This window comes from Jaminaea rosea, assembly GCF_003144245.1.
Source record: "Jaminaea rosea strain MCA 5214 unplaced genomic scaffold BDZ90scaffold_5, whole genome shotgun sequence".
NCBI classification, from domain to species: Eukaryota; Fungi; Basidiomycota; class Exobasidiomycetes; order Microstromatales; genus Jaminaea; species Jaminaea rosea.
The window spans coordinates 496,742-522,433 of NW_020289979.1; the positions used below are offsets into that span (position 1 = coordinate 496,742).

Sequence of the window (25,692 nt, forward strand, 5' to 3'; positions counted from 1 at the left end):
CGCCCAGCAGCAGGAGCAGCAGCAGGAGCAGCAGAAGCAGCGGCGGCGGAGGCGGCTGGCGGCCTGGCGATCTGGTCGGCTGGGCTGTGTGCCTCGACAACATAGGGAGGATGCAAAGCAAGCAAGCAGACGCGGCAGGCAAACAAGGCAGGAGTAAAAGTGGGGACTCCTCGCGAGTAACAAACGGACAAACAGGGTGCAAGATGGAGCATAATGCTAGCGAAGGAGGGAGGGCAAGTGAGCTCCTCTCTTTCGGCCTCCTCGCCGCGAACGCCGAATGACAAGGATGGGTCCCGTGTTTGCGGCAAAGAGGCAAGGGAGGCAGCTGTGCAGCATTGGCGTCCACGAGGGAAAGAATCATGGGCGAAGGGCAGCACCCCAAAGCACACAACGTCGATGGTCTGTGACGATGGCGGGCAAGAGTCTTGATGGGCAGCTCTCCCAGTGATGTCGCCAAAATGCAGATGCAATGAGCTCTATCATCGATCATCCACCTCCGCACGATGACTGAGCAGACGTGAGACGGCATCATCGTCCATCGGTGGCTTGATCCCGTTGCCCCGGACCAAGGTCCGTGCGAGGAAGCGGCGAGAGAGGAATCTCAATCTGCTGAGTCTTTGGATCTCACCGAACTGCGCTTCTCATCGTCTCGACTCGTCACTGCCCCTTTGGCTGATCTTCGTCACTTCGTTTGCCTCATAGGACTTGCGCTCAGATGGAGAGCAGCAAGGCTTCTGGCAGCGTGCGCATTCTCTATGCCAAGTCCCGCGTCGCCGTCCATCCTACTCCATATGCGGCTCACAATCAAGTCGGCTTCTTGACACTCCTCCAACGCGCACCGGGTGGTAACGGCGGAAGCATAGCAAATGAGGCGTCATCATCGCTGCCGACGCTGGCTCAAAGGAACCAACAGGACATCTTGCTGGCATGGATACCAGAGGTGATGGCCAAGCAGCGTGGGGATGTGGCGAAGCTTATCGAAGTGGAGCTCCGAGAGGCAGAGGGGCTGCGCAGCAATGACGACAAGGGCAGCGATGGTGAGGGAAGCGCCTCGTGATGAAGATTCTCGGAACATGCTGACTCGAACAGCATCCGTGTCCAGACTCGATACTCATTGATTCGGTACCAACAGCATCAAACTCAACTGCGCCTCCCGGCGGCGAGTCCTCAATGACGCTTCCGCCCTTCTGTCAATCCCTAGGGTCCATTTACTCCATCTGCATCACTCCACCGACGGTATCAAACTGGAATAGCTCCCTCATAGTCAATCTCGTAGGTGGTGAGACGCTCCCGACTCTTTACTTTCACGACGACGAAAGCCGCAAGACGGCGCTTGGCATACATCGAGCCAGCAGCACTGCTCTGTCCTCCTCACCGTCTTCAAGCTTGAGCAATGTGATTGAGAATCAAGCAGCAGGATCTCCTTCAGCTGCACAGCTCTCTACTTCTCCTCCAGCAGCGACCGCAGCGCCAGGCCCCGCCCCCGCCCCCGCCCCCTCGTCGAGCATCTGGGGAGGTGATGAGCTCGTTCAGCACCTCCGCAAGTACGCTGTAGTACATCGCTCAGTGCACGATCAGCGGACCTTTCTGCTCAATCCTCAAGCAGCCGACTTGGAGGCTCACAGTACTCCTGTATGGGCAGATGACGCCATCGACGAGCCACCCGCTGCTGCCTCCTCGTCCTCAGCATTCGACGCCGTCTTCCCGGACGATCCCTTTTCCCCCACCTATCCAACGCGCTTCGGTGGTACCGGTCGCCGATTTGGCGATGGTGGAGGAAGCAGCCATGCCTCATCGCAGCCTGGACAGGGAGGCGAGTCCTTCTCCTCATGGGCAAAAGCGACCCGCATGTCCCTACTCAGCCAGTTTTCCCATGTCACCCGATCAGCGCGGGACGTCTCACGTCAAGTAATCGAGCAGCTCCCTGCCCACCATCAGCAAGCGGCACATCGCTTCGTCGGGCGTACTCCAGCGGCTGCCCCCACTTTTGCGCAGGCCGGGCCGCTTGGACCATTTGGAGCTGCTCCTCCCGCCTCCTCTTCGTCTTCGTCTTCATTGTCGTCGACGGCGGCTGCGGCAAACGCGGAAGATGTGGCAGAGAAGGCTGGTGTCGCAGAATACGACTCTGCGCGACTTTATCTGGCTAAATGGGCAAGGCTGGTTGCAGAGGAGGGAGAGCGTAATCGGAAGCGGACAGCGATGGAACAGGAACAGCAGCAGAAGAGCGTGCACGATGCTTTGGGCGCATGGGAAATGCTCGATCATCCAGATGCTGCGCGCTTCCGGCCAGTGAGGCGATACGACCCTATCACTGCAGCTGAGTGGGAGCAGTGGAGTCGCGGTGGGCCTCAGGGGCGCCCGACGGTCTCATGGCGACACGCAAAGCGAGAGGTCTACAAGCGTGGGCTGGCGCCTAGTGCACGACCGGACGCTTGGCCTGCACTGCTCAACGTCGTGCCGTGGGGAACGGATGATGAGGAGAGGGAAAAGACCTGGGAACGAAGGGAGGATGGATGGCGCAAATTGAGAGGCCTATGGATTGCGGGCGAGGAGGGTCAAGGGGAGCCGCCATCTGCCTCGTCGACAGACTCCTCGTTCGATACCAACACAGGTAGTGAAGAAGCTCACATGGTGGAAGAGATGGCTTGCAAGCTCTCCCGTCGGCCTGATGTACAAGAGCAGCAACATCGCATTCGTGTGGATGTGCTCCGGACAGATCGCAAGCTACCGCTGTTCAAAGGCAGTGCCGCAGGTGAGGAGAGAAGAGCGACGACCCCGACGATAGAAGCAGGGCAGGCTTCTCCCTACAACCCGCACTTCGCGCGACTAGAAGAAGTCCTCATGACCTACACGCTCTACGACACTCTCTTCGTCGGGCAGTCCCGCCGCTGGTCACATAGTCAGCAGGCAACGCCCTCTGGTTCATCACCATCCAGCACGGCCTCGAGTGTCAAGAGCACAGGAACAGCTTCCACTACCTCCGGCCCGCAGCCTTCAAAGGATGCATCTCGATCATCGACCCTAGATGACTGCCCACCCAGCTTAGACCTGGACCTTCCCTCCCTCTACCCGCCCCGCCAGCTAGCCCGCCTTGCACAAAGCAAGTTCATCTCCCAATCCGAGCTAGGAGGCTACGTACAAGGAATGTCGGACCTGTGCGCGACCGTCTACTCCGTGTTAGCTCCTCAGCACCCATCACATTCATGCGCGGCATTCTGGTGCTTCACTGCCCTAATGTCGCGGATCCGCTCCAACTTCTTGAGCAGTCAACAGGGCATCAAGAGCCAGCTGTTGGCACTGCAGGTTCTACTGCGACGGATGGACGGTGGATTGTACGGACACCTGGAGAGAACAGGTAGCCTCAACTTATTCTTCTGCTTCAGGTGGTTATTAGTTAGATTCAAGAGAGAGTTCGACCTCGAGGGGGTCGCTAGACTTTGGGAGGCGGGTTGGGCTTTGGAGCCTGGCGTGCATCAAGAGCACGGAGTACAGGACCACGATGATCAAGCAGGTGACCAGGGTCAAGTCCCATCAACAAGGCACCACCACCTCTTCATCTGCCTCGCCATCTTACTCGAGCACAGGGACGCTGTTGTGGGCCATCTACGGGCATTCGATGAGGTATTAGCCTTCTACCAGAGCTTGAGTGGATCGATCGACGTGGAAGATACGCTGCTGAGGGCGGAGAGGTTGTTGAGGCGGGTGGGGGAGACTTTGGCGGAGCAGGGGCAGGAGGGAGAAGGAAGAGGAGAGGAAGGGAAGACAAAGGGGATGACGAGTGAGGAGGATTTGCACGAGCTGAGACGTCTGATTGAGTAGAGTACAGAGCATGAATAATATCGCCCTGCCCTCGTACACGATCGCCCCCTTTCCGGATGCTGTCTCTTTCGTCCTTCCTCCATTATTCTCCTTCACTGGTCCTCTCTTCCTAGGCCTCGACGTGACCCATATGCCGCCGCAGCCCGCTGGCTAGGAGCACCGATGATTCCCGACGCACTATTTGCCTTGCCAGCGATTCACCTCACAAGAGCGCGTAGGCGAGTGGCATTGGTGTGATCGCCAGTCTTGAGCTCGACGGCCGTAGCGCAATAGAGCGCGGGCCCGGTCTGTTGTTGTGAGGAACGTGTGACCACTTGGGCAGGGTCGAGATGATGTGATTCCGAGATCGAAGACTTCTTTGTTGAAGAATGAGCAGCTTGATGAATCCGTACGCCTTCTTGTATGCGATGAATGCCGGGCCTCCTCAAGAAGCTCCAGTGCGCTTTTGCAACCACGATGGTCGTGCTGTGCTCTCCTACTTATCACCGGACGCCGTCCCACTCCCAGCAACGATCATTGCCTCTACCCCTGCCTCGAGCCTATCCAGCCTCTTACCCATCTCATCTAATCGCTCAGCAGCTGCTCTATCCATTCGATCGAAGCGGGTCTGGAGGTTGTCGAGGAGGGACTCGACCCATTCTGTCAGCTCGTGTGGAGAGGAGATTGAGGGCTCGCCCGCGTCGCCTGAAGAGGATGTGGGGGCGAGGGCGGCAGTGGGAGCGGCTGGTGATGACGAGGTAGGTGGAAGGGGAGCTGCGGCTGAGCTACTGGCGGCAGCGAGAGGCTGCAGAGTAGAGGAGTCGGCGGTGGTTGAGGGGGAGGACATGCTTGCTCACGTTGAGGCGTTGCGTGCGAGTGAGAAGGAGGATGTCGGGCGCTGTGTGGTTCGCTCGAGCTGCTTGGATAGTCGAGTGCTGCTGACTTCTTTGGCAGAAGACTTGGCAAATTGAAGTGGCGATGTGCTGGATAATTGGAGGTGATGGACAGGATCGAAGGAGATCAACACCAACGCCCGCTCGCTCGCACCCACGCGTCCACCTTTTCCCGACGACGGCTCCTCTTCGGCCGCTAGTCCGACCTTGCTCACTTACACTCTCGTCGACTTCATCAGGATCAAAGAGAAGCGTAGTCAAAATGATCTCGTAACATCTCCGTGCTATCGGATACTCAAGTAGCCCTTCTGACCAGCAGACATCATGCTGAGAAGCATCAGAGAGCGAGAGAAGATGGGCCGGCGATGCGCGAGGAGAAGCGAGCGGGTGGCGGTGAAGACATTCGGTAATCAGAAGCAGCTCTTTGGCACATCACCAGGGGCGTAGCATGGATGAAACGGGTCGTAGTCGATTGAGTGAGAGGGAGGTGTGAGCATGAGGGAGAAGAATCAGGAGGCAAGAGAACCACGACGCCGCTACCTTGAGGAGAGTTTCGTCCTCGCCTTCGAGGATCGACCTCGCCTCTTTGTTCCCAACCACCCCTCATCGCTGTTGACCATCTCATGATCTTCAGCTACTCCTGCTTCCACCATCCCCGCCACGTCCTGTATCGCAAACTGAGCCTCTGTACACCATTGACTTTGCGCACGCTCTTTCTGCTGTTGCTGCTGGCCGCGCTTCTACATAGCGTACCTGCGCGAGAGGAGTAAGGGGAGGATACGGTGAGCAACGCCGCAACGTCCTTCCATTTTCAATGCCTCGCTGCACTCACTTCCTCGTCCACTCCCTCGCGGTACTCTCATACCTGGCCCTATCCGTCTTGTACAAGTGCGCAATGTCCGGCACAAGCGGGTCGTCCGGGTTCGGGTCAGTCAACATCGAGCAGATGCTGAGCAGCACCTTGCTGATGGTGAGGGCCGGGCTCCACTGGTCTCGCAGAATGTCGAGACAGATGGAACCATTGGAGTTGATGTTCGGGTGGTAGATCTTCGTCGAAAAGGAGACCTTGGGCGGCTTGAAGGGGTAGTCGGTTGGGAAGGTGATGTTGAGGAAGAATACTCCTCCGGAAAAGGGAGAGTCACCAGGACCCATGATCGTGGCTTGCCACTGGAACATGTTGTCACCCGTGGGGCCGGCTGAGCACGAAGAAGGAGGGTCGCGACCCAGGTCGGCGAGCTCCTGCAAAGGCGATCGCGGGGGCAGATGGTAGTGATGGTGGTCAGCTAACAGAGCGACAAGATGGCTACCGGCCTTCTCGATGACTGCTCACCTTGTTGATACGCTTCAAAGCCATTGTCTGTGCGTAGGTGCGTCGTGACAGGTTGCAATCGTCAGTCAAAACTGCTCGTCGTTCAAAATGGGCGGCAATTTCCAACTCTCGAGACCATCTTGAGCCCCTCTGCAATCATCCACTTCCGTTCGGCCAACCTGCCAGCGATGCGATGACGCTGAGACCAACGACCACATGTCTCACTGACATCTACGACGCTCTTTGCACAGGCCTGCCTTCTCAGGCGCCCCTCTGCCACCCGCTCAGTCCCCTGCACCCTTCATGACCCCCTCCCTCGGTGTAATCTTGCTCATCGTTTCCTCTCCCTACTCACGGAATGCTACTTCAACTCGAATCGATGTATGGGCTCAGTGACGATGCTAGGTGTGGAAAGAGGACGAAGGACGATCTCTGCTTGCTGCACTGGTCTTCGTGGAGACGACGCTAGTAACGGTCAGACGACGTGGTGGGTAGTCGAGTGTCGGTGTGGTTTGGTTGGCAAGAAGTTGGTTAGTGGAGAGCCGAGGACACAAGGGCGCCAACGCCGCCGCCCTGCTTCCCGAGTCGAGTCGGTGGCCAGGTCGAGCGAGCGGGCAGGCAGCGAGGGCGGGCGATGATCAAGCCCGACTCGACTCGACTCGACTCAGACTTGAGACTCAACTCGACTTGACCCTGGCTTTGGCCCGCGCTGAGAGAAAGGCAGGGAAACGACGCTTCCACGAGGCAGAGAGGCAGGCAGGGCGGGATTGGGAAACAAGCAAGGAGCTAGGCAGCCAAGCATGGCGGAGGATCAATGATGACGGCGATCAACACCTGTGCCAGGGCACGAAGGAGTGCAGATCCACAGTATCAACCATGCTTGTACCCGCGCAACTGCGGCGTCTTTTTCAGAGGATGAAGAGCGAGAAGCTCACCAACGCCACCGTCACGTCAAGCACATCCGACGATGAGTCTGAAGAATGGCGTATTGAGTGCAGAAGAGAAAGAGTACAGATGTGCAAAAGACAACGCGAGTGACGAGAAAACGGGTTGGGAAGACAGGGAGCGAGATATAGGAAGGGAAAGCGGCGTAGGATCCGCACGAGCCGGTACAAACGACTCGACGAGGTGATGGGCACTGGTAGGGGTATCAACTTGTGGCCAACCGCACCTTCCTTTACCGCAACTTGGCAAACGGGCTCAACACGCTACTCTGAGCCAGGCCTTCTTTCCGCTTACTCGCCGCGGGCGTGTTAAGATCCCAGAATCTCAACGTCTCATCCCCTGCTCCTGTGACTATGGTCTCCCCATCGGGGCTCATCGCCAAGTAGAGGACACGCATCGTGTGGCCCGTCAAAGTGGCGATCTGTTGCATACCAGGGTAGCGCCAGACTTGAATCTGGTTCTGCACTTTGCCCGCCGAGTAGCCGTGCGTGGATACCACCTCGTTGGCCGTGCGTGACCACATGAGGTTGCAGACCTGCGAGCCCGTGTCCACCTCGGAGAGGAGAGAGCCGTTCGTTGTGTTCCAGTAGCGAATCTTCATGTCTGCCGTACCGCCACCCGAGGCGAGCAAGCCATGTTGGTGAGGAGACCACGCGATAGCCTTGACGGCAGCCGTGTGCTCGCTGAAGCGGTGCAGGGGCGTAGCGTTGAGAGAGTCCCAGACGAAGAGCTTGTTGTCATTCCCTCCGCTAGCAAGCTGATTCGTCTCCGTGTTCCACTTGAGACCGCATACTTCTTGCTTATGGCCGCGAAGCTCTCGAATATGCTGCTCAGGGACACGGACGTCGCGATGGTATATGAGGCGGTCGCGCGAGCCAGAGGTGAGGATGTGCTCATTCCATGCTAGGGACCCAACGCGAGAGGTGTGACCGCGCATGGTGCGAAGTAGCTTGAGCTTCTCTGCGTCGTAGATCTGGACGAGTCCATTTGCTGTACCGACGGCGATGTGGTTGCCTCTGCCTGCCCAGCTGAGCGAGGTGACCTTGTCCTCCGCAGGCTCATAGTCGACGAGCTTCTGCACCATGGAGTCTTTCGCCGACCAGAGGTAGACGGACTTGCCTAGCCCAACGCCAAGGGTGTTGTTGGAGGACCAGTCGACGAGATTGAGGTAGAAATCATCTGCGAGGTCTGGGGCGTCCAGGACCTTGAAGGGTACCTTGCTCACCGTTCTCGCTGGCCGTCTGGGGCTGAGGAGCATGCGCTGCGACTCGAGCCTAACCGGACTCGTATCGTAGCCTCGATGTGTTGGTGAGTTGAGCGTCTCGCTGGAGCCGTTGACGCCCGCCTTCTTGCCAGCAAAGAGGCTTCCGCTCCCACCGCCGCTGCCGCTGCCGCCACTGCCGCTGCCTCTCCTTCTAGGCGTAGTATTCGAGCCCACTCTCATCGTATCGTCGCCTACTCCCCGCCTGCTGCCGCTGCTTCCTCCACTGCCTCCCAATGACCTCGAACGTGAAGATGAGGGCGAGCTGAATGCGAGCAAGTTGCGCTTAGTGGGTGTACTCGGGGCGGTATATGATGCTCGCGAGCTCGAGCTTGCTGCGCCTGCGCTGCTCGAGGGGGATGCGCTGTAATGTTGAGGTGACTGTGCTGCGGCCGTACCGAATATCTCTGTGCTCAGAAGCGTATTGAAAGTCTCGTTCGCCTCCTCCTTCGTCGCATCCATGTCTGGCGCCATCTTACGCTTGTGACGGCCCGGCGTGCTGGCCTCGGTCTCCATGAGCTGGAATGCCGCCACCTGTGCTTCTGAGCCTTCGCGCAATGGTACATAGCTGCGAGAGGGGTGAAAGGGTCAGCATACAGTGACATTACAGAGCTCGCCAGGATCGCCGACTCACCGGTCGGCTTGCACTTGCTTGTTGCGCTTGCTCGGTGTGCGGGGAGAGTCTAGCTGATGCCTACTGCTAGAGCTACCGTTGACGCCCGTGGCCCCACGTCGCGGTGATTCGTCATGGAGTGAAGAGGAAGAGCTCGAAGAAGGGCCGCCTCCGCTCAGCAGCTCAGCGAGAGACTCTGTTCTGGGTGCAGCCTGGCTACCATCAACATTGCGAGAGAATCTCTTTGTGGGTGAGTGCCTGCCATTAGGAGAGCTTGCGCTGCCGCTTGGCTTGGCTGCGCCAGACTGATCCCTCAATCGTCTCCCAAACTCGCTTTGGTACATCCTGAGCGTTGAGAGGGTGAAGCTTGTATGCACGTTGCAACACTATGAGAGGCGAAGACAAAGACGGGCCAGAAGGAGCTCTTGTTGCCCTGTGTGTGAGGAGGATGTCTGATATTGTGAATGTGCAGATGTTCTGATTTGTGCAGTTGATGACGCTTGGCTAGTCGTCGAGTAGAAAGGCGATGGAGAATCGATCTTTAGGTGGCGGGCTGGACTTTCGAAAAGGGGGGGGCGTAGCTGTTGGGATGAAGTCGGGGATAACGGGGCCTTCTTCGAAATGTAGGGATGACGGGATGAGGACAGAGAGGTCGAGTGGCCAGCCAGCCCACTCGCCTTCACTTTGCGTATCGAGATGGGGTTGGTGATGAGAGAAGGACGGATGGTTGAGGAGACAAAGGAGTAGAGGGCGGATGGAAACAGAGGCAGATGCGCCCGCCTGCGCTCCACCCGCCCGCCCAGACCAACGCCCGACACAACAGGCGGACAGGCGGGCGGCATACAAACATGAGAACACGCAACGTGACGATGAGGGGAGGCCCAAGCTCTTGATGGTGGGGGGGAGGGGGGGGGCGGGACAGACGTGGTGCAATCGAACATGATGATATAGGCTAGCATTACGAACAGTGGCTCGGAGAAGACGCGCTGAGGCTACTAAGATCGCGCCTCATGTCCCTCGCTCAGAGCATGCACAAACCCACGGTGCCCAAAGCAGTGACTCCGAGAACAGCGTAACCCGACTGATAGCATCCCTTGACCGAGATGACTGTGCGTACGAGGAAGGCAGGGCAACACGTGGTCAGTTATCGATCTCGCTGTCTCCTCTAAAGCAGCGATGCTTACAGTAGCCCATGTCCCAGGCCAAGTGACGGATACCATTCCAGGTGTGGAAGTTGAAAGCAGCAGCAATGGGAGCCTTGAGGGAGAGCTTGAGCCAGAAGGGGAAGCTGGCGACGAGCGAAGTCAGGTAGCCAGACGAGACCAGCTCGCCGTATCCGGTGTGAAGGGCGCCAAAGTAGGCGATAGCGTATGCGTACATGCCTGCGAGCGCGAGTGTCGGCGACGGGTAAGAGGGTGAGCACTTGTCCTCGCATCTACATGGCAAATCGACATAGCTGCGAAGCTCCGTCTGTTGGCATCGCTCCCAGCCATCGGAGAGCGTGTCCCATGGGCCCTGCAAGACTAGTCCGCCCGGAGACCATGAAGTCTTGTCGCACCCTTCCCATGCTACCCTCCCAATCCTCATCCTCTTCTTTCTCCTCCTTTCCTCCTCTTTCGCACCTTCTTCCCCTGTCCCCGCACGCCATGCGCAGAAACCCTCACGCTGCTACTCACCAACGGAAAGCCCAGTCCCGGTGATACGGTTTGCAATCGACCCAAGCCAAGTAAGCTGCGGCTGGTAAATGGTGAAATGCGGCGAGCTGGGCCTAACGCTCCTCTGCTCGTTCAAGATCCTCAAGCTGTCATCCGGCGTAAGAGAAGTCGTAGCGGGCTTCGAGTTGGGCTTCGTCGCGGCACCACGAGCGACCATCCTCAGCGGTGTTGAGGATGATGACGAGGCGAGGGAGGAGCGGGCGAAGGACCTCGCCATGAGGCGGGCAGTGGGAGTGGCTCTGTAGAGCGACATGATGGGCGGTGTGGGAGGAGTGGTGGTGAGGAAGACGACCGGGGGGAGGAGTGGTGGTAGCGATGACCAATCCAGCCACTCGACGTCGTCGTCGCCGCTGCCTTCAGTCGCCCCTCATCCTCTGTGCCGGCTGGGCCGCTCGCCTCGACTGCTCATCCGCCGGCCACGCCCGAGTAAGAGCGCCACTCCCCACGTGGCAACCCCGCACTCACGCACGCTCACTGACGAGGCGGTCGCGTAAAGTTAGATGAGCGGGAAGCAACGAGCTTAGCTTTGGATCTTCTCGACCAAGCAAGAACAAGATATCAATCCTCAACATGGCCTCAAGCTCATCATCAGCCCAGCTACTGTCCACACCGGTCCCTCTGCCCTGCGGGCGTGTCGTACCCAATCGGCTCTGCAAAGCTCCCATGGTGGAAATGCAGGCTCCCCTTGGCGGCGGACCCTTGGGCGACAAGGAGTTGCGCATCTACGAAGAGTGGGCAGAAGGAGGATGGGGCATGATCATTACAGGCAATATTGCTATCGACGAGACCCACCTTGGTACGCCCTGGGACGTCAACTTCAAGCAGTCCGTCCCGTCAGAGCACATGGAGCAGTTCAAGCGCTACGCTGCCGTGTGCAAGAGTGGGCGCGCTGCAGGAGGAGGAGCAAGTGCAGAGAAGCCATTGGCTATCGTTCAGCTGGTTCACGCCGGGCGCCAGTCCAGTAGAGGGTCAGGGCGCTACCCTTGGGTCCCCGCAATCGCCCCTTCTGCTGTCCCCATGGCAACGGCCAAGGGTGCTCTGCCCTGGCCGATCAGCAGCGTCTTCGACTGGGCGCTCTGGGGTCCCTGTCGCGCTATGACGACCAGCGAAGTTCAGCAGCTCATCAAGCGCTTTGCGGACAGTGCAGTACTCTGCCATGATGCGGGCTTCGACGGTGTAGAGCTTCACGGTAGCCACGGATACATGCTTGCCGCCTTCCTTTCCCCGCGCACCAACCAGCGTACAGATCAGTATGGCGGCTCGGCCCGCAACCGATTCCGCATTGTGGAAGAGATCATCAAAGAGGTCCGCAGCCGTGTGCCCTCAAGCTTCGTGGTGGGTATCAAGCTCAACTCGGCAGACTACGTCCAAGGAGGCCTGACGGAGGAGGATGCGCTCCAGAACGTGCAGTGGCTGGCCGAAATGGGCGGCTGTGATTTCGTGGAGATCAGTGGAGGCAACTACGAGAACCCTTCATTCATGATGCACGACTTTGACGCCGAGGGGGAGACGCGCAAGTTGAGCCAGCAGGACAATGGCGGGGAGGCCGCCGTGAAGCCCAAAGAGGTGAAGGAGTCGACCAAGAAGAGGGAGGCATTCTTTGCCGGCTTTGCGAATCGGGCTGCTGGGATGCTGCCGAAGGGTCAAGAGGGAGGAAAGGCTCCTATGGCGCTCATGGTGACCGGAGGTTTGAGATCACGACGAGGGTGTGCGCAGGCGATTGAGCAGAGCTCCGTTTCACTCTGCGGCATGGCCCGCGCTTCTGCCTTGGACCCGAAGCTGCCCCTCAAGTTCTGCGATGCTTCCCTTTCGGACGAAAGGGCTGCCGTGCCAATCCCAAAGCTGGCGGAGAAGCCTCCCGCTCTCATGTCGCTCCTGCCGCTTAAGCTTGCCGGAGCGGGTTGGACGACGCTGTACCATGCCATGCAGATGGCGAGGATGGTGAATGGGAAGGAGCCGGACGTGAAAGCGGGAAGTTGGGAGCTGCTTAAAGGGCTCTTTGGTCCGCAGTCGAGGACATAGATGCGTAAGCGCTTGGATAGACGAGGACACGAGTGAAGCAGAGTAGCGATAGAGCGACGTGACATTACACGAATATCAGACGAAACGAAAAGGGAAGCGACTCTATAATACATCTAGACCACCATCTCTACCATCAATTACTGCTCTGGCTTGTCTGTGGCGTTCTGTGTGTCACACCTTGTTGCTGCTCCGCTGCTGACCCGCTAGACGACCCCTGCGCCTGATGCTGCGAGCCACTCCTCGCCCTATTGTGTCGCCACTCCCTTCCCCTCCCCTTCACCCTGTCAGCGATGGAATCCGGCGGCGCAGGTGTGGGATAGAAGGGAGCCCACCACCAGGTCATTGGCCAGCGTCGCCCACCAACGTTATTGACTATGAGGCCCCAGGCGACGAAGAGGAGGGATATGAGCAGAACTTGCCCTGGAAGCTCCCATGCCACGCCAGTCTGGATTTTGGGGTTCGTCGTGGCCAATACTGAGATCGCAGCGCCTGGCGGGTGCGTGATACCTACGACCTGCATGACCGCTTGCGCCGTCATTTGTGCTACGGCGGGAGCAGCCCAGTTGACTCCATCTATTCCCCCAATCGTGAATGTGCGCTGATGATTCTCGAACCCTTTGGCAATGGCCGTAGCCACGATAGCGCTGACAGTGTTCCCAATGACGATGGAGGCGGGCTGAGAAGAGGGTAGATGAGGGAGGCAGAAGACGAGGACTGCCTCGGTGCCGTAGCTGGCGAGGACGATGGGCGTATTATGGTCGCGAAAGTAGGGCGTGCGGGCGATGAGGGCAATCCAGCATAGGACGGCGAATGAGCCAATGGAAGAATGGACGACAAGTTTGAAACGCGTCCAGGCTGCCATGGCCGTCTGGGAGCGATACCAGGGTACTTTGCTGCTGTCATCTTGGGAAGATGAGGATGACGAGAACCCGCCACCCTTTTCCTTTTCGTTGGCGCTCGCATTAGCACCGGCTGCATTTGGCGCTACTCGATCTGGAGTGCTCTTGGATGCGAAGTCGAGCCAGCTCAAGCTGGTCACGTAGTGGAAGCGAGCATCGAAGCGGCGATATCCTTCGTCACCTGGCTGAAGAGAATCGATGATGGTAGGTGTGCGGTGGCCAATCCAGTGGCTGATGGGATAAATGGCGTCAAGGAGGTCCAAGACCGTATGGGGCGCCATGCTGACTGACTGGCCTGACTAGATCAATCTGTCCAGATGAGATGCAAGACGCAACTGAGGTGGTAAAGGAAACAAGATATTGGCTTGTTCCACGCCGACTCGCTTGCTTCTTGGCCCTTTTTACCGTAGATGCTCGCCCTGGACCCTTGGTCATCCGGCGGCTGCATTTCCCCCCGTCCTGTCGTTGCCGCGTTGCCGCGTTGCCGCGTCTCCTTCCCGCACGCACGCCTGTGCCTCTCTCCACGGGGCTGCGCCAAGCCAATCTCCGAAGAGCCGGCGGCGGAAAGAGAGGTTCAAGGTTGCATGCAGCGCCGCCTTATCTCCCAAGTGAGCCACAAGTTCTGCTCTTGGCGCCGAGTAAGTCATCGTTCCGTGTTCCTATCCTCCCACTACCCTCGTCCGCGCCTCTCACTCCAGTCATGACCTCCTCCGGCCCCACTAGAGATTCCTCGCCCTTTGCTCTCCAATCCTTTTCCTATGGCAAATCCCTCGTCCGCCTCCTACGGGTGGTTCGCCATACCCCGACTCACCACCATATCGTAGAGTACACTGTTGCGACGCTCCTCTCAGGCCCATCTCTTGCCAGCAGCTACACTGAAGGGGACAACTCCCTAGTCGTGGCTACGGACTCGCAGAAGAATACGGTCCACTTCCTAGCAAAGACTCTACCGCCCGAAGAGGTCTTGTGCCCAGAAAAGTTTGCGCTGAGGATTGCGGCTCACTTCCCTACCAAGTACGCCCATATTGAGAAGTGCGAGGTTGAAGTTGTGTCGCATAAGTGGTCAAGAATCAAACTCGACGAAGCAGGAGCGAATGAGGAGGAGCACTCCTTTGTTCGCGATGGCGAGGAGAAGCGCACAGTGCAAGTCGTGGCCGAGCAGCAGGGCAGCGATAAGGCCATAGCGATCACTAAGCTTCAATCAGGCCTCAAGGACCTGCTCCTCCTCAAATCAGGAGGATCAGCATTCCATTCTTTCCTGCGAGACGAATTCACCACGCTGCGTGAGGTGAATGATCGCATCTTCTCGACCGCCGTGGACTGTCGGTACGACTACGCCCTGCCCGCCGCCTCCTCTGCGGGCATCGTCGACTCCCTGATCGCTTCTCACGATTTCGACGGCATCGCATCTTCCATCCGTCAATCCACACTGCGCATCTTCTCACATACGGACACAGGAGCAGCAGCAGCTAGTGTTCAAGCCACTCTGCACTTGATGGCAACTACGGCTCTGTCAGCCCCCGAGAACGCCGCCGTTGACAGTATCGAGTATGCTTTGCCGAACAAGCACTACGTACCTATTGACCTCAAGTGGGCAGGATTGGAGAATATGAAGGAAGACGAAGCAGAGGTGTTCCTGCCGCAGGCTGATCCCAGTGGGTTGATCAAAGCAAAGGTTGGGAGGAAGGCATGACGGCGAGGTAATGTGGGAGGGCGCTCAAAGACAGGAGCGATGTGGGTCGTGAGAAACTGCGGGTAATTGTAGAAGATGACAGAGAGACTACTTTACAAGTACACAATCAGACGAACCAAGATCCTCCTACTACTTCGCTCCGCCACCATCTCCTTTCGCTGCCCGGCTAGTCCCTTCCTCTTACGAAATTGGTCTCCCCCTCTACTGCACTTCTGACTTGACTTCACTCCTCCCCTCCCTGACTACTATGGCTCTGACTGCTCCTCGGCCTATGCTGTGGAGATGGGTGCTGCTGCATGGGCGGAAGCGGCGGTGGGGGAAGCCTGCGTCCATCACTTCCGCCGCCTGGGCCCACGGGCGACGAAGACGGACGTGAGCCATACGGATGGTAAGAGCTCCCCGCTGTCGATGGGGGCGCGACGTTGCGAGACGACGAGGACCAGGAATCTCCACGGTAGGGCGGCAAGGCCGAGCCACCAGGGGACGCTGAGCGACTGCCATTCGCTCCTGCAGCTGCACCTGGACTGAGACCTCCGGCGCCACCGCCAGGAGAGAATCGCGAGGGTAGCGGCGGAGGTGGGGCCAGGCTGCGATGCGATGAGCCGGGAGGCGCCAGTCGATCCCCATATGAAGGCGAATGACCATAGTCGCGGTAATTCGACGAGGGCGGCAGTGGTGGAGGCGGAGCGGGCGAGGCAGATGAGCCTGATACCGTAGGATGACCTGCGGACCAGGACGAGTGGCGTGGCTGCTGTTGAGGATGAAGCCCGTGCGCAGACCCATACGATGGACGACTGCTCAATGATGAAGGGGGTGGCATGCTGCCTCTCCCGGCGTCATGGCTGCTGCGCTGCTCAACAGGGCTCCTCTCAGGCAATAGCGGCGAGAGCTGCTCGCGCACGCTGCTGCTATTGTATACTGGTGGACGAGCAAAGCGAGCAGTGGATGAGTTGCCTGTCGCTGGGTACTCGCCTCCACCTGCGTAGCTGGTGCGTAGCCCACTGCCTGATCCTAGCCCATTGGGTGTTGAGAGGCGCGGCAGGCTAGGCAGCGACGAAGGAGGTAGAGGAGGAGCGTTGGTCGTCGATGATGCTGCACTTCCGCTCTCGCGTGCGCCAGGCAGGTAAGGGCGAGGCTCATACCCTGCGTGTGGCTGCTGAGGCGGCTGCGGCTGCGATTGATGGTAAGAGGGCCTCGACAAGTACGCATGATGCGTCGCTGGGGAAGGACGAGCAGAGGAGCTGAACGCAAAACTCTCCGAGTCGGTCGATTCACCCTCCCTGTCTGACGAGGGGGCAGAAGAAGAGGACATGGGCTGGCTGCCGTGCTCAGAGGGGAACCACTCGTGCATGGCTGGCTTCCTTGCCATGGGGGCGGGAGGGCGTTCTTGAGATGAGGACGAGGAGGCCGTGCTTGGCCGATCGTCGTTCAGCAGGGACATGATGCCCATCCCACCGGGTCGGCGAGGAGGGGGAGCCATCCCTCCCCCGAGCTCAGGTGAGGACTCTTTGCTGATGACAGGCGACGGTCCCGGCCGAGCGGAGGAAGCTCCGCTACCCGTCTGCTGGCTCTGCCCTCCTTCAACCCCGGTCCCAAGCCCAAGTCTCTCCCGCGCCCACTCCGTAGCCATTTGCTCCCTGACACTCAGCGGCTGCTCAGCCTGCTTCTCTCCGAAAGTCGCCGCCTCCACGAAGTCTGGCAGCTCGGCGTTTCGAGCAAAGAAGTTGCGAGCCTGGGCCGCAGACTTGGCATTGAGACGGGTCGCAACGAGCTTCCAGTCTTTGCCATGAATAGCGATGCCGCGCAGGAACTCGCCGCGCTCTTGGACTGACCAGTAGGAAGAGGTGGCAGGGCGTTGCTTGCGTTGCGGCTGTTGAGCAGCGCCGTCTTCACCGACTGCCATGCCAGAGGGAGATGAGGCGGAGGGGTCGAGGTGCTTGCGCTTCTTACCGCCTGCGCCTTTTCCGCTGGCCGGTGGGATGGGCAGCATTCCCGATAGGGCCCCAAGAGCTTCCGCGGCTGCCAGGTCGCTGTCTGCTGACGCTTCCTCGGCGGGCGTGGCAGCGCCAGAGGGTGTGTCGATGGTCTGGCTGTCTATGAGCTCGCCCGCCGCAATGGCTGCTGCGGATGCCTTGGCCTTGCTTTGGCCTTTGACCCTCTTGCCACCTCGTCCGCTCTTGGGCTTGGCTGAGGGCTCGCCGACTTTCCTCGCCGCTGATCCACCAGGCGTCGTAGCCCCCGTCGCTGCCTGGCCTTCCTCTTCCTCGACCGGCGGTAGCAGCCCACCATCGCCCATCAATCTTGTCCTCTCATCCATAGGACTCATCGGCGTATCACCTCCAGCAGCCTCATCGTCTCCTACCGCCTCGTCCCCCTTGGCCGATTTCAGATCCGCCATTAGAGCACTGCCGCGTCCCTTCTTAGGCTTCATCACCCTACTCTTGCGCTTCTGGTTCCTGTTCCTCGCCGCCGTGATCGCCTTGTAGTCATGGCCGGGCTGATGCTTCGTGAGGTAGTAGTAGTACACACACTGCGACGCCGTCTTGTTCGGCAAAGCAGTAGCAATCCTCCCGAACTGCTTGGGCCACAGGGCGTACTTGCGGGCAAAGATGGCCTTCTCCTCTGCAGACCAGAAGTCAGGGTCGAACTCATCTAGGTAGTAGCTCACGGGGTTCGCAACAAAGTGATTGCGCTCGTCGACCTCGTACTTGAGTAGAGCGTCCCTGTCGGGATTGATGAGCTGGTCGGGGACCGTAGTGGCTGTGCGAGCTGCGCGGGCTTCTGGGTCTTGCATGTCGGCGGTTTCCAGGGAGGCAAGGATCTCGAGGAACTCAGCTTCGGAGCGGACGGCGTCCCCGAAGCCTAGGGCACCTGATTGGGTGCCGCGACGATTGGAACGACCGCCGATGCTCGGCGTCATCAGAGGCTGCGATTGAGAGGCGGACTGCTGGTGCTGGGGAGTGCCAGCATCGTCGCCTGACGCGAAGGTGCCGCCTGCTCCTTGTGGCGTATTAGTGCCTGCAGCTGCCTTGCGAGCATTCTCGCGAGCCTCTGCCGCTCTATCGAGCCTCGCGCAATGAGCCTGCCAGTCGGTATTGAGAGCCTTGTATTGGCTTTTGAGGCGCTCCGTCTTGGCCGCGAGGCGCTGGTTGGAAGCCTTGATCCGCTCGGTGAGGATAGCGCGCATTCGCTGAGTCTTCTCCGTCTCCTCGTACACGTCAATGTCCACCTCGAGCTTAGGAGGCGGCGGGCCATGCACGGCAGATTCCATAAGCGAATTGGTCGTCTGCTCTGCCATTCGCTGATTGATCGCCATCAGCTTATCGATCGTCACGTCCGAGTCTGGCTGCTTGCCATTGGTGATCAAGCGCAGGATGGTCGCTCGCTTGGCTTCGGCCAGTTCCTCGTCGGTCTTCTGAGGTGGCTGCGGCGAAGAGTCGGCATCTTCGCCGCGCTCTCCATCATTCTCGCCCGACTCAGGCGTCTTCATGACAACGTCGCCTGCTATGTCTGCTTCGACCTCTGCCTCTGGCTTACCCTCGGCACTGGCGGCAGCGACGGCAACGGCCTCTTTGAGGACGGCGTCCAGCTCCTCTTGCCCTTCGTCAGCGGCCTTGGCAACCTGCGCGACTTCCGCTTGCTGCGCGAGGGGAACCGCCGCCTTCGTCTCTGCTTCCTCAGCACCTGCCATTTGAACATCGTCGCTCATCGATCGTCCTGCTTCAGAGGTCGTAGCTAGTTCAGAGACAAGCTGGGTGCTAGGGCCTTCGATGGGCGTTTCGACGCGGGTCGCATCAGCAGCTGGCTCCGTCACGACTGCAAGAGCGGGGGCCGTTGCAGGCATCTCTTCACCTGCGATCGCAGGTGCTTGCATCTGCGCCTCAGCAGGCAACGTGGGAGCCGCAGACTCTGAGAATGGTGGGGCATTGCTCTCCTCGTCCGCAGCTGGCGTGATAAGAGGCTCTTTCGGATGAGGCGCAGCGCTCTCTATCTCCTGCTTAAGGCTAAGAGGATCCACAGGAGGAGGCTGTGGTGTTGGAAGGCTAGCTGCCTCTGGCATTTCTTGGTTGGCTAGCTCCTTGACCTCTGCAGCCACGTAGTCTTGGACTGCGCCGGTGTCCTCGGATGCAAGAGGCCGGGCGGCGCTTCCATCCTCTTTCGAAGCTGCACTGTCCTGCGTCTGTGGCTCAGCCCTGCGGTGATCCATGCTATCCTGCGCCTCGCTTTCGATTGCCGTGGCAGGCTCGCCCGCCGATGCTGAGTCGCCCGCCGTCTGGCTCTCAGCCGCCTGCACAGTTTGTTGCGACTCACGCCTTGCTTTGCCGCCCCATCCAGCATCTCTCGCTGGCGGCTCGAAACCGGGACCCCAATTCGGCCTCGCTGCACGTGCAGAACCCGGTGAGGCAGCTCTAACAGGTGGCAGAGGAGGTGGTGGCGGTGGTGAGGAGGGAGGGCCGAGGTTGCTGGTCGAGGAGCGGCTCCTTTCAAATGGCTGAGCAGTCTCGCTGCGAGAAAGCTCAGGACTTCGCCTCCAAGCGTCCGCGGCAGCGTCCGGGCGCTTGGACTGCTGCAGTGAGGGCGTCCTCGAGCGTACAAAGCCATCGTCCATTGTTCTTCTTTCGCTACCCCGCCTGTAAGCGCGATCATCGATACCCCTGGAAGCAGGATGCCAGGGATCACCGCCTCTGCTTTCTTCCATCTCGCTGCGCTCTCTCTCCCTCCCTCCATTCCGACGATTCCAGCGGGTAGGTGGACCAGCAGATGCAGGCCCGGATCCCCATAATCGACTTGGACGCTCCGTCCCTTCATCGCGGTAGCTGTGGGAAGAATGCAAGCTAGGTCGAGCGCCGATGGAGTTGGGTCCAGATAGGGGTGCGGTGGGTGAAGGCTGCCTCCTCTCCAAGCGTCGATCCCTGTCAACGCGGCGGTCGGGTGACATAGACCTTCGCTCGCTCGGACGAGGCCAGCTTGGGCGGTCTTCTTGTACTGAGCGTTGCCTGAACGACGCGCTATGTTGGCGGAAGGGGCTTGGTCCCTCTGGTCGATGATAACCATCTCGTTCCAAAGGAGGGCGGACATCGTCGTAGCGGCTAGGCGGCCACATTGATGGTCCAGAGCGCTCCCTCTGCCTGTCTCTGTCTCGCTCCCTCTCGGTGTGCAGCGGTGGATGCGGCGGGGCAAAAGAGTCGTTTCTCATGCCGGTTGCGGGGTTGCCCCAACGCCGTGATGTTGGCGTGGATGATGATGAGGACGAGGAGGCGTTCTGCTCGTTGTTGAAGCCGGCGGGTCGAGGCGATGAGCGCTCGCTGCGACTGTGATGGCCGCTCGATGATCTTGCGTGTGGTTGCTGAGCGTCGTTCTGGTCAAGTTCACCTTCTTCCTCTGACTCAGCGTCGTCCTCCTTGATCATGCCCTCTTCATCGCTCGTCGAGCTCGCCTTGGAGGGCGAGGCAGCGGACCTCGACGGCGGCATTGCGGCGATCGATTGCGATACAGAGCCGGCGATAGCCTGCTGACGGGGAGGGGCTGGGGCGGATGCTAAGCTCGATGAAGAGCCTGGCTCGGCACCCGCTTCATCTCCTCTTGCGGCCGCTGACCCTGGGCCACCTCCGAGGCCGAGTCTTTCGGCGAGTGAAGGCATCGGTCGTGGTGGTTTGGCATCAGAGCGAGGCGGGTGCTGAGATGGATCTGCCGCTGATGTTGAAGATGACACGCCGTTGTTGGCGGCAGAGGTCTGATTCGGTGCTGGTCGTTGCGAACCGGATGCATCTCCTGCCGTCGTTGAATCCCTCGACGGATGGCCGAGCTCCATGCCCCGGGCGTCGCAAGGAGCGGCGTGGCAGCAGGCGGATGGCGATCTCGCCTTGCTGAGCGTAGTGCTGCCGGGTATACGGCCTCAAATGAGGATAATGGTGAGAAGGCTTCGGTAGGAAGCAGGCGAGAGAGGTACCCGATGGTAGCGGACTCGAGATCGATGCAGCCGCGAGTCACGTGACTGCTCGGCCACCCATCGACGCCCCCCAATCGTACAGTCATGACTTCTGGAGGTTCGAGTGACATTCCTGGCTCCTTTAAGTACGTGACAAAGTGTATTCGTCTGTGTGCTCGATGCTCAACAGCTCGCGCTGGCCGCTGAGAGCTCTGATGCCCACCGTGAATGAGTTCGGGGACAGCACAAGACATTGGCCCAGCCTTAATAGGCAGCCGCCATCTATCTTGCTGAGGACGTCAAATTTGATGCTGTCCCCCAACATTCTCAGCTGTCTATCCTTCAGCGAAAGCGATCACTGACGCTCATCCGTATTAAGTTGTGTCGATGACCTCGCGAGATCATGGCGTGGGATCGCCACGAGCTGAAGGTGTCCAGCGGCCCCGTCTCTTCTGCGCCCTCGTCTCGTTGATCTGCCTCGATTGGAAACCTACGAAGGCTGCTCTGGAGCATGTGTGATCACTCAGACCTCGAGGGCGTCTTCTCGGCCGTGTGGAAAGCCAGCACAATATGCCGTCCAATGTATGCGGGACGCCAAAAAGCGAGCGTACAGCCGACGGTCACTAGCTTGACACAGGCTTCAATCCCTTTGAGAGCGAGCAGGATGGGTGTGTGGGGTGCATATGACCTTGGGTCATCTGGGTGGCCTGAGAAATGAAGACGGGCCGCGAGAAGGCTTCTCTGCAGTAGCTTGACCTGCCTATGGACAGTCTCTATGACGGTCAACTTCGTCTCGAGCCGCTGCCGCTGCCGCCGCCACGGTCCGCCAGGGAGGCCAGGTGCTGAGTGTGGAAGAGAGCAAAGGATCCGTCGAGGAGACTAAGGAGTGATGATGTTTGTGATCCAAGCTGTCGTCGTCATCCATGCCAGCAGATCATATCATCAGAAATCTGTCGATCATGAAGGTGCTTCTCGTTACCAGCCTGTCTGCCATCGTGGCTTCGCTTTCAGTGCGTGCTGCGCCAACCAAGTAAGCACGCCTCCTGCTGCTCGTGTGACTCCTCAAGAGCCGTTGCTGATCCATTCTGTTCTTCATGATCCGCCGCCTCAGTCCCCCAAAGGGTCAGCAGCCGGTCAGCTACTACTCTCTCGAATATCAAGATAACCTAGTCAACACCGCAAACAAGATCAAAGGCTCCGGACTCGAGTCTCACTATGACCCTGAGCTTTACGTCTACCCGGAGATGATCGAGCCGGGACGTCTGTCAATCGATTGCGATACTGAAGCCATGAAACGCGATCACTCCGACGTAGCCCAGCTCTACACGCCAATCTCGCAGCAGCTGCCCCATGAGAATGCATGGTGTGCCTACAAGACTGGGCAGGGATACGTCGCCTCGCGCACGCATTTTCCGGGCGTCACGGCTGAGATGATCCAGTGGTGGCTCTGGTGGCATAGCGCTTCGTCTGAGCGGTACTCTCTTTGGCATCGTGAGTGTCTGGTAGCCCGCAGCCTAGGACAGGGAGACTGACAAGCCTCCACCCTCAACCACTCCGTTTCCTCGGCAGCCTGGGCGCATGTAAGCGTATCTTCGAGCTACGCCAGCAAATTCAATGACTCGTCGCTCTCCAATTTCGACAAGCTTGTCGGCTCGGTCCACGACATCACTGAAATAATTGGAGATACGTCAATGGATATCTCCATTCACTGGAAGAATGGAAGCGTCTTTGGCCTGGACGAGAGCAAGTTCAAGGACGCGGGCATCGTGGCTTGGGGGTTTGGTGAGATCTATGTGCCAAAAGGAGGCCCATTGAAGGCGGTCGACATGATCCATCTATGGTATCAGGTAGAGGATGGGCTGGAGCAGAGGAGTCGCTACTTCCTGGCGAACAATGTGTGAGTGTACGGCAGCGACGACATGGGGCGGGTGGTGGGGAGTACAGGATGTTGCGCTGACGCCTCACCGTTACACAGCCACCTCGATATCCCCGTGTTGGGTGATCTCATTCCAGTCGATCAGCTCGGAGACCTCACAGGCTTCAAGAATCTCATTGTTGGCCGTCACCTTGCCCATGAGCAGTTCACTCACGACCAGCAGGAAATGACCCATCTCGCCTCGATCTTGCCGGGCGTGTACAAGGAGTTTGGGCCCAAAGCCAAGTAGTTGAGCCTGCGTCTTTGCGGTCCCTATTCGTACCTACTGTCTGAGCTGAAATTGATCATGGAAGGTATACAATGAGAACGCTGTGATGTCGTTGATCGTGCTCTTCGTCGAGTCCCGAGTGAGTTAGCAGCCTCGACGAGCTCTCCACCGTGGCGACAAGGTCGAGAGCGCACCACGTGGCCGACCGTCTACCTCGGCCCGCGTCTGCCCTGGCTAGCTCGCTCGCCCGCCCCGTTTCGCGGAGAAGGATGATCAACAAAGGGCACAGCCTCACCCCATCGTGAACAATGGTCCAACCTGACGGCCGGTACTGACTCGAAGCGCTGCGACTGCCTCAAGTCATCCTGTTCTTCTCCAGGATGCGCAATACCATGCCTGTCCTTGCACCATTACCTTGGCGTCGACTCAGCATCGACTCGGCGACCAGACATCTACCTCCCACCGCTCCGAGCGGGGCGGGGGACCGAAGCTGGCCAATGAAACGCCGTGCGATCAGGTCGTAGATGCCAGGTGGCCTGATTCGAGGGTCAGACTTGGCTCATCTGTGTGTCAGTGGCGAGGCGGGCGACGTGGGCGAGGTCGAGGGGGAATGTGCGACACTTTGCTGCCGCTCGCTCGCCCCGCTCTCGGTGCTGGCAGATTGGAGTTAGTCGACGTCGACGAAACGAGGCGAGCACAAGTCGTTGCATTTGGGGGTCTCGACGAGTTCGACGAGCCATCGAGATATCGTCCCCCCTGGTGCTCAGTTCACCTCTTCCCTTCACAACCACCACTACAACCCACCACAAACGTGAGTAACTGAGCATCATCACCTCAGCAACCATCGTCGAATCATCCACTGACCATCGAGCTCGCTACCACGTTCTCCCCACCATTCGCATCCCTGTCTCCGCATCCATCCGCTCCACGCCCCCGCGCCGCCGCAATCCGCACCGCGCCACTGATCTGCTGGCTACCATCGTCGCTTCCGTATCGCGACTCACCGGTGTTGCAACTCGACCCCACTCAACGCGATTACACACAACGACAACGACGACGCGAAACATCGTACAACCACTCAACGTCTTACAACAACCTTCGATCACACTACTCCCTTTACTCTCATCTCGTTGACAACGTGTCTGCTCGCTACCAGCAAGATGGCCCGCACTAAGCAGGTGAGTACTCGCGTTGCCTTGCCCCTCCTCGACCAAACACTGACATCTGCTCCACTCTTCACCCTCTCGCCGTTCTCAGACCGCCCGCAAGTCCACCGGAGGAAAGGCTCCCCGCAAGCAGCTCGCCACCAAGGCTGCCCGCAAGTCGGCGCCCGCCGCCGGAGGTGGTGAGTAGATGAACGCATGTTGCGATCAGGATGCGGGGACGGGCGAGGAGAGCGGGTGGCAAATAGGTGGGTTGTGTCGCTCAATCGTGCGCAGCAGCCGCCTCTCGCCACCCGCCCTCCTCGTCATCACCTGCGCCCGACTTCAGCACCGAATCACAACTAGGTCGACACGCGTACTGACTTTCATCTCTACACCTTGCCCTCTCACAGTCAAGAAGCCTCACCGCTACAAGCCCGGTACCGTCGCTCTCCGTGAGATTCGTCGCTACCAGAAGTCGACGGAGCTTCTCATCCGCAAGCTGCCCTTCCAGCGTCTTGTCCGTGAGATTGCTCAGGACTTCAAGACGGACCTCCGCTTCCAGAGCTCTGCCATTGGCGCTCTTCAGGAGGCTTCCGAGGCCTACCTCGTCTCTCTCTTCGAGGACACCAACTTGGCTGCCATTCACGCTCGCCGTGTCACCATCCAGCCCAAGGACATCGCCCTCGCCCGCCGTCTTCGCGGTGAGCGCTCGTAAGCGTGCCGCATGCCGCATGTCGCAAGGGTAGACGCTAGTCGTAGAGGCTATCACCCATCGCCGCGATCCCGACTCGACCCCCATATCCACACGCACTGTCGGTGACTCCACGGCAGTTCGTCGTCCATCCAAGGCGATGCGCGGCGTGCTCGAGTCACGACGTCTCTTCTTGTCATTCCTGTCTCTTTGATACGATCCTGATTCCATTTCTGTACCGATAGCGATTGCGAGAAAACTCCGGCAGACTCGAATGTACGCGTACGAGGCCGCCGACACAGCTCCTCGCACCGTCGTATCCAGTGCGATCTGCGTTGGAGCCAGCTGGCCGGTACCATACTCTGCAATCACGATGTGGCTTTATCCAATCCTCTGCGCACCAAGCGTGACACCATGATGATCGTGGACGTGCGAGCCTTGAAGATCGCGCATCGGCGTCGCTGCACGACCATCTCATGATGCAAGACGGCGGCGACGCCTCGTAGCCCGAGCCCAAGCCTTAGCTTCTGGCCAGCGCTTGCTTGCAGGTTGACAGGCGGCGCTCTTGCCTCTTTGACCTGAGTCGCGCGGCACGACTCGCGGGTCGGCCAGCCACGCGAAGGAATTTTTCTGGC

The 25,692-nt window shown here is 59.1% G+C and overlaps 11 protein-coding genes across 11 annotated transcripts; 5 read left to right on the plus strand and 6 right to left on the minus strand.

The window, feature by feature from the left end:
- Positions 1-621: 621 nt before the first annotated feature.
- Positions 622-3,842, plus strand: BDZ90DRAFT_231824 (hypothetical protein). The gene is made up of 2 exons (XM_025506016.1): positions 622-1,037; positions 1,103-3,842. Exons 1-2 carry the CDS (start codon positions 716-718, stop codon positions 3,817-3,819), a joined length of 3,039 nt encoding a protein of 1,012 aa, XP_025362675.1. The 5' UTR covers positions 622-715; the 3' UTR covers positions 3,820-3,842.
- Positions 3,843-4,330: 488 nt separating this feature from the next.
- Positions 4,331-4,555, minus strand: BDZ90DRAFT_212941 (hypothetical protein; the record flags this gene model as incomplete). The annotated part of the gene is made up of 1 exon (XM_025504154.1): positions 4,331-4,555. A coding segment is annotated over one exon (225 nt), but the record flags the coding sequence as incomplete, so codon positions are not given.
- Positions 4,556-5,431: 876 nt separating this feature from the next.
- BDZ90DRAFT_259892 (ubiquitin-conjugating enzyme E2) lies at positions 5,432-6,045 on the minus strand (the record flags this gene model as incomplete). The annotated part of the gene is made up of 3 exons (XM_025508201.1): positions 5,432-5,444; positions 5,524-5,930; positions 6,022-6,045. The coding sequence occupies 3 exons, from the start codon at positions 6,043-6,045 to the stop codon at positions 5,432-5,434; spliced, it is 444 nt and encodes a 147-aa protein (XP_025362677.1).
- A 919-nt stretch (positions 6,046-6,964) lies between these two features.
- On the minus strand, positions 6,965-9,600 carry BDZ90DRAFT_251669 (WD40 repeat-like protein). Its single transcript, XM_025507737.1, has 2 exons — positions 8,841-9,600; positions 6,965-8,774 (listed from the first exon to the last, which is right to left on the minus strand). Exons 1-2 carry the CDS (start codon positions 9,161-9,163, stop codon positions 7,178-7,180), a joined length of 1,920 nt encoding a protein of 639 aa, XP_025362678.1. The 5' UTR covers positions 9,164-9,600; the 3' UTR covers positions 6,965-7,177.
- A 240-nt stretch (positions 9,601-9,840) lies between these two features.
- Positions 9,841-10,691, minus strand: BDZ90DRAFT_251670 (cytochrome b560 subunit of succinate dehydrogenase; the record flags this gene model as incomplete). Its single annotated transcript, XM_025507738.1, has 3 exons — positions 9,841-9,926; positions 10,004-10,201; positions 10,496-10,691. 3 exons carry the CDS (start codon positions 10,689-10,691, stop codon positions 9,841-9,843), a joined length of 480 nt encoding a protein of 159 aa, XP_025362679.1.
- Positions 10,692-11,077: 386 nt separating this feature from the next.
- On the plus strand, positions 11,078-12,706 carry BDZ90DRAFT_231830 (FMN-linked oxidoreductase). Its single transcript, XM_025506017.1, has one exon. It carries the CDS (start codon positions 11,105-11,107, stop codon positions 12,554-12,556), a length of 1,452 nt encoding a protein of 483 aa, XP_025362680.1. The 5' UTR covers positions 11,078-11,104; the 3' UTR covers positions 12,557-12,706.
- Positions 12,623-13,888, minus strand: BDZ90DRAFT_161274 (hypothetical protein). The gene has a single exon (XM_025503613.1). The coding sequence runs from the start codon at positions 13,734-13,736 to the stop codon at positions 12,690-12,692; it is 1,047 nt and encodes a 348-aa protein (XP_025362681.1). The 5' UTR covers positions 13,737-13,888; the 3' UTR covers positions 12,623-12,689.
- Positions 13,889-14,141: 253 nt separating this feature from the next.
- BDZ90DRAFT_231832 (uricase) lies at positions 14,142-15,351 on the plus strand. The gene has a single exon (XM_025506018.1). The coding sequence runs from the start codon at positions 14,156-14,158 to the stop codon at positions 15,146-15,148; it is 993 nt and encodes a 330-aa protein (XP_025362682.1). The 5' UTR covers positions 14,142-14,155; the 3' UTR covers positions 15,149-15,351.
- A 20-nt stretch (positions 15,352-15,371) lies between these two features.
- Positions 15,372-20,960, minus strand: BDZ90DRAFT_259897 (hypothetical protein; the record flags this gene model as incomplete). The annotated part of the gene is made up of 1 exon (XM_025508202.1): positions 15,372-20,960. The coding sequence occupies one exon, from the start codon at positions 20,958-20,960 to the stop codon at positions 15,372-15,374; it is 5,589 nt and encodes a 1,862-aa protein (XP_025362683.1).
- Positions 20,961-22,036: 1,076 nt separating this feature from the next.
- On the plus strand, positions 22,037-23,242 carry BDZ90DRAFT_226836 (hypothetical protein; the record flags this gene model as incomplete). The annotated part of the gene is made up of 4 exons (XM_025504726.1): positions 22,037-22,107; positions 22,189-22,568; positions 22,647-22,974; positions 23,053-23,242. The coding sequence occupies 4 exons, from the start codon at positions 22,037-22,039 to the stop codon at positions 23,240-23,242; spliced, it is 969 nt and encodes a 322-aa protein (XP_025362684.1).
- Positions 23,243-24,014: 772 nt separating this feature from the next.
- On the plus strand, positions 24,015-25,447 carry BDZ90DRAFT_231835 (histone-fold-containing protein). Its single transcript, XM_025506019.1, has 3 exons — positions 24,015-24,399; positions 24,479-24,566; positions 24,777-25,447. Exons 1-3 carry the CDS (start codon positions 24,382-24,384, stop codon positions 25,079-25,081), a joined length of 411 nt encoding a protein of 136 aa, XP_025362685.1. The 5' UTR covers positions 24,015-24,381; the 3' UTR covers positions 25,082-25,447.
- Positions 25,448-25,692: the final 245 nt, after the last annotated feature.

Excerpts from the sequence above, each read along its gene's own strand:
- BDZ90DRAFT_161274 (XM_025503613.1), bottom strand. The coding sequence starts at position 13,736 with ATGGCGCCCCATACGGTCTTGGACCTCCTTGACGCCATTTATCCCATC.
- BDZ90DRAFT_231830 (XM_025506017.1), top strand. The coding sequence starts at position 11,105 with ATGGCCTCAAGCTCATCATCAGCCCAGCTACTGTCCACACCGGTCCCT.
- BDZ90DRAFT_231832 (XM_025506018.1), top strand. The coding sequence starts at position 14,156 with ATGACCTCCTCCGGCCCCACTAGAGATTCCTCGCCCTTTGCTCTCCAA.
- BDZ90DRAFT_231824 (XM_025506016.1), top strand. The coding sequence starts at position 716 with ATGGAGAGCAGCAAGGCTTCTGGCAGCGTGCGCATTCTCTATGCCAAG. Across the intron at positions 1,038-1,102 it reads TGACGACAAGGGCAGCGATG|ACTCGATACTCATTGATTCG; the intron begins GTGAGGGAAGCG and ends ATCCGTGTCCAG.
- BDZ90DRAFT_231835 (XM_025506019.1), top strand. Across the intron at positions 24,567-24,776 it reads GGCGCCCGCCGCCGGAGGTG|TCAAGAAGCCTCACCGCTAC; the intron begins GTGAGTAGATGA and ends GCCCTCTCACAG.
- BDZ90DRAFT_251669 (XM_025507737.1), bottom strand. The coding sequence starts at position 9,163 with ATGTACCAAAGCGAGTTTGGGAGACGATTGAGGGATCAGTCTGGCGCA. Across the intron at positions 8,775-8,840 it reads AAGCAAGTGCAAGCCGACCG|CTATGTACCATTGCGCGAAG; the intron begins GTGAGTCGGCGA and ends CCCCTCTCGCAG.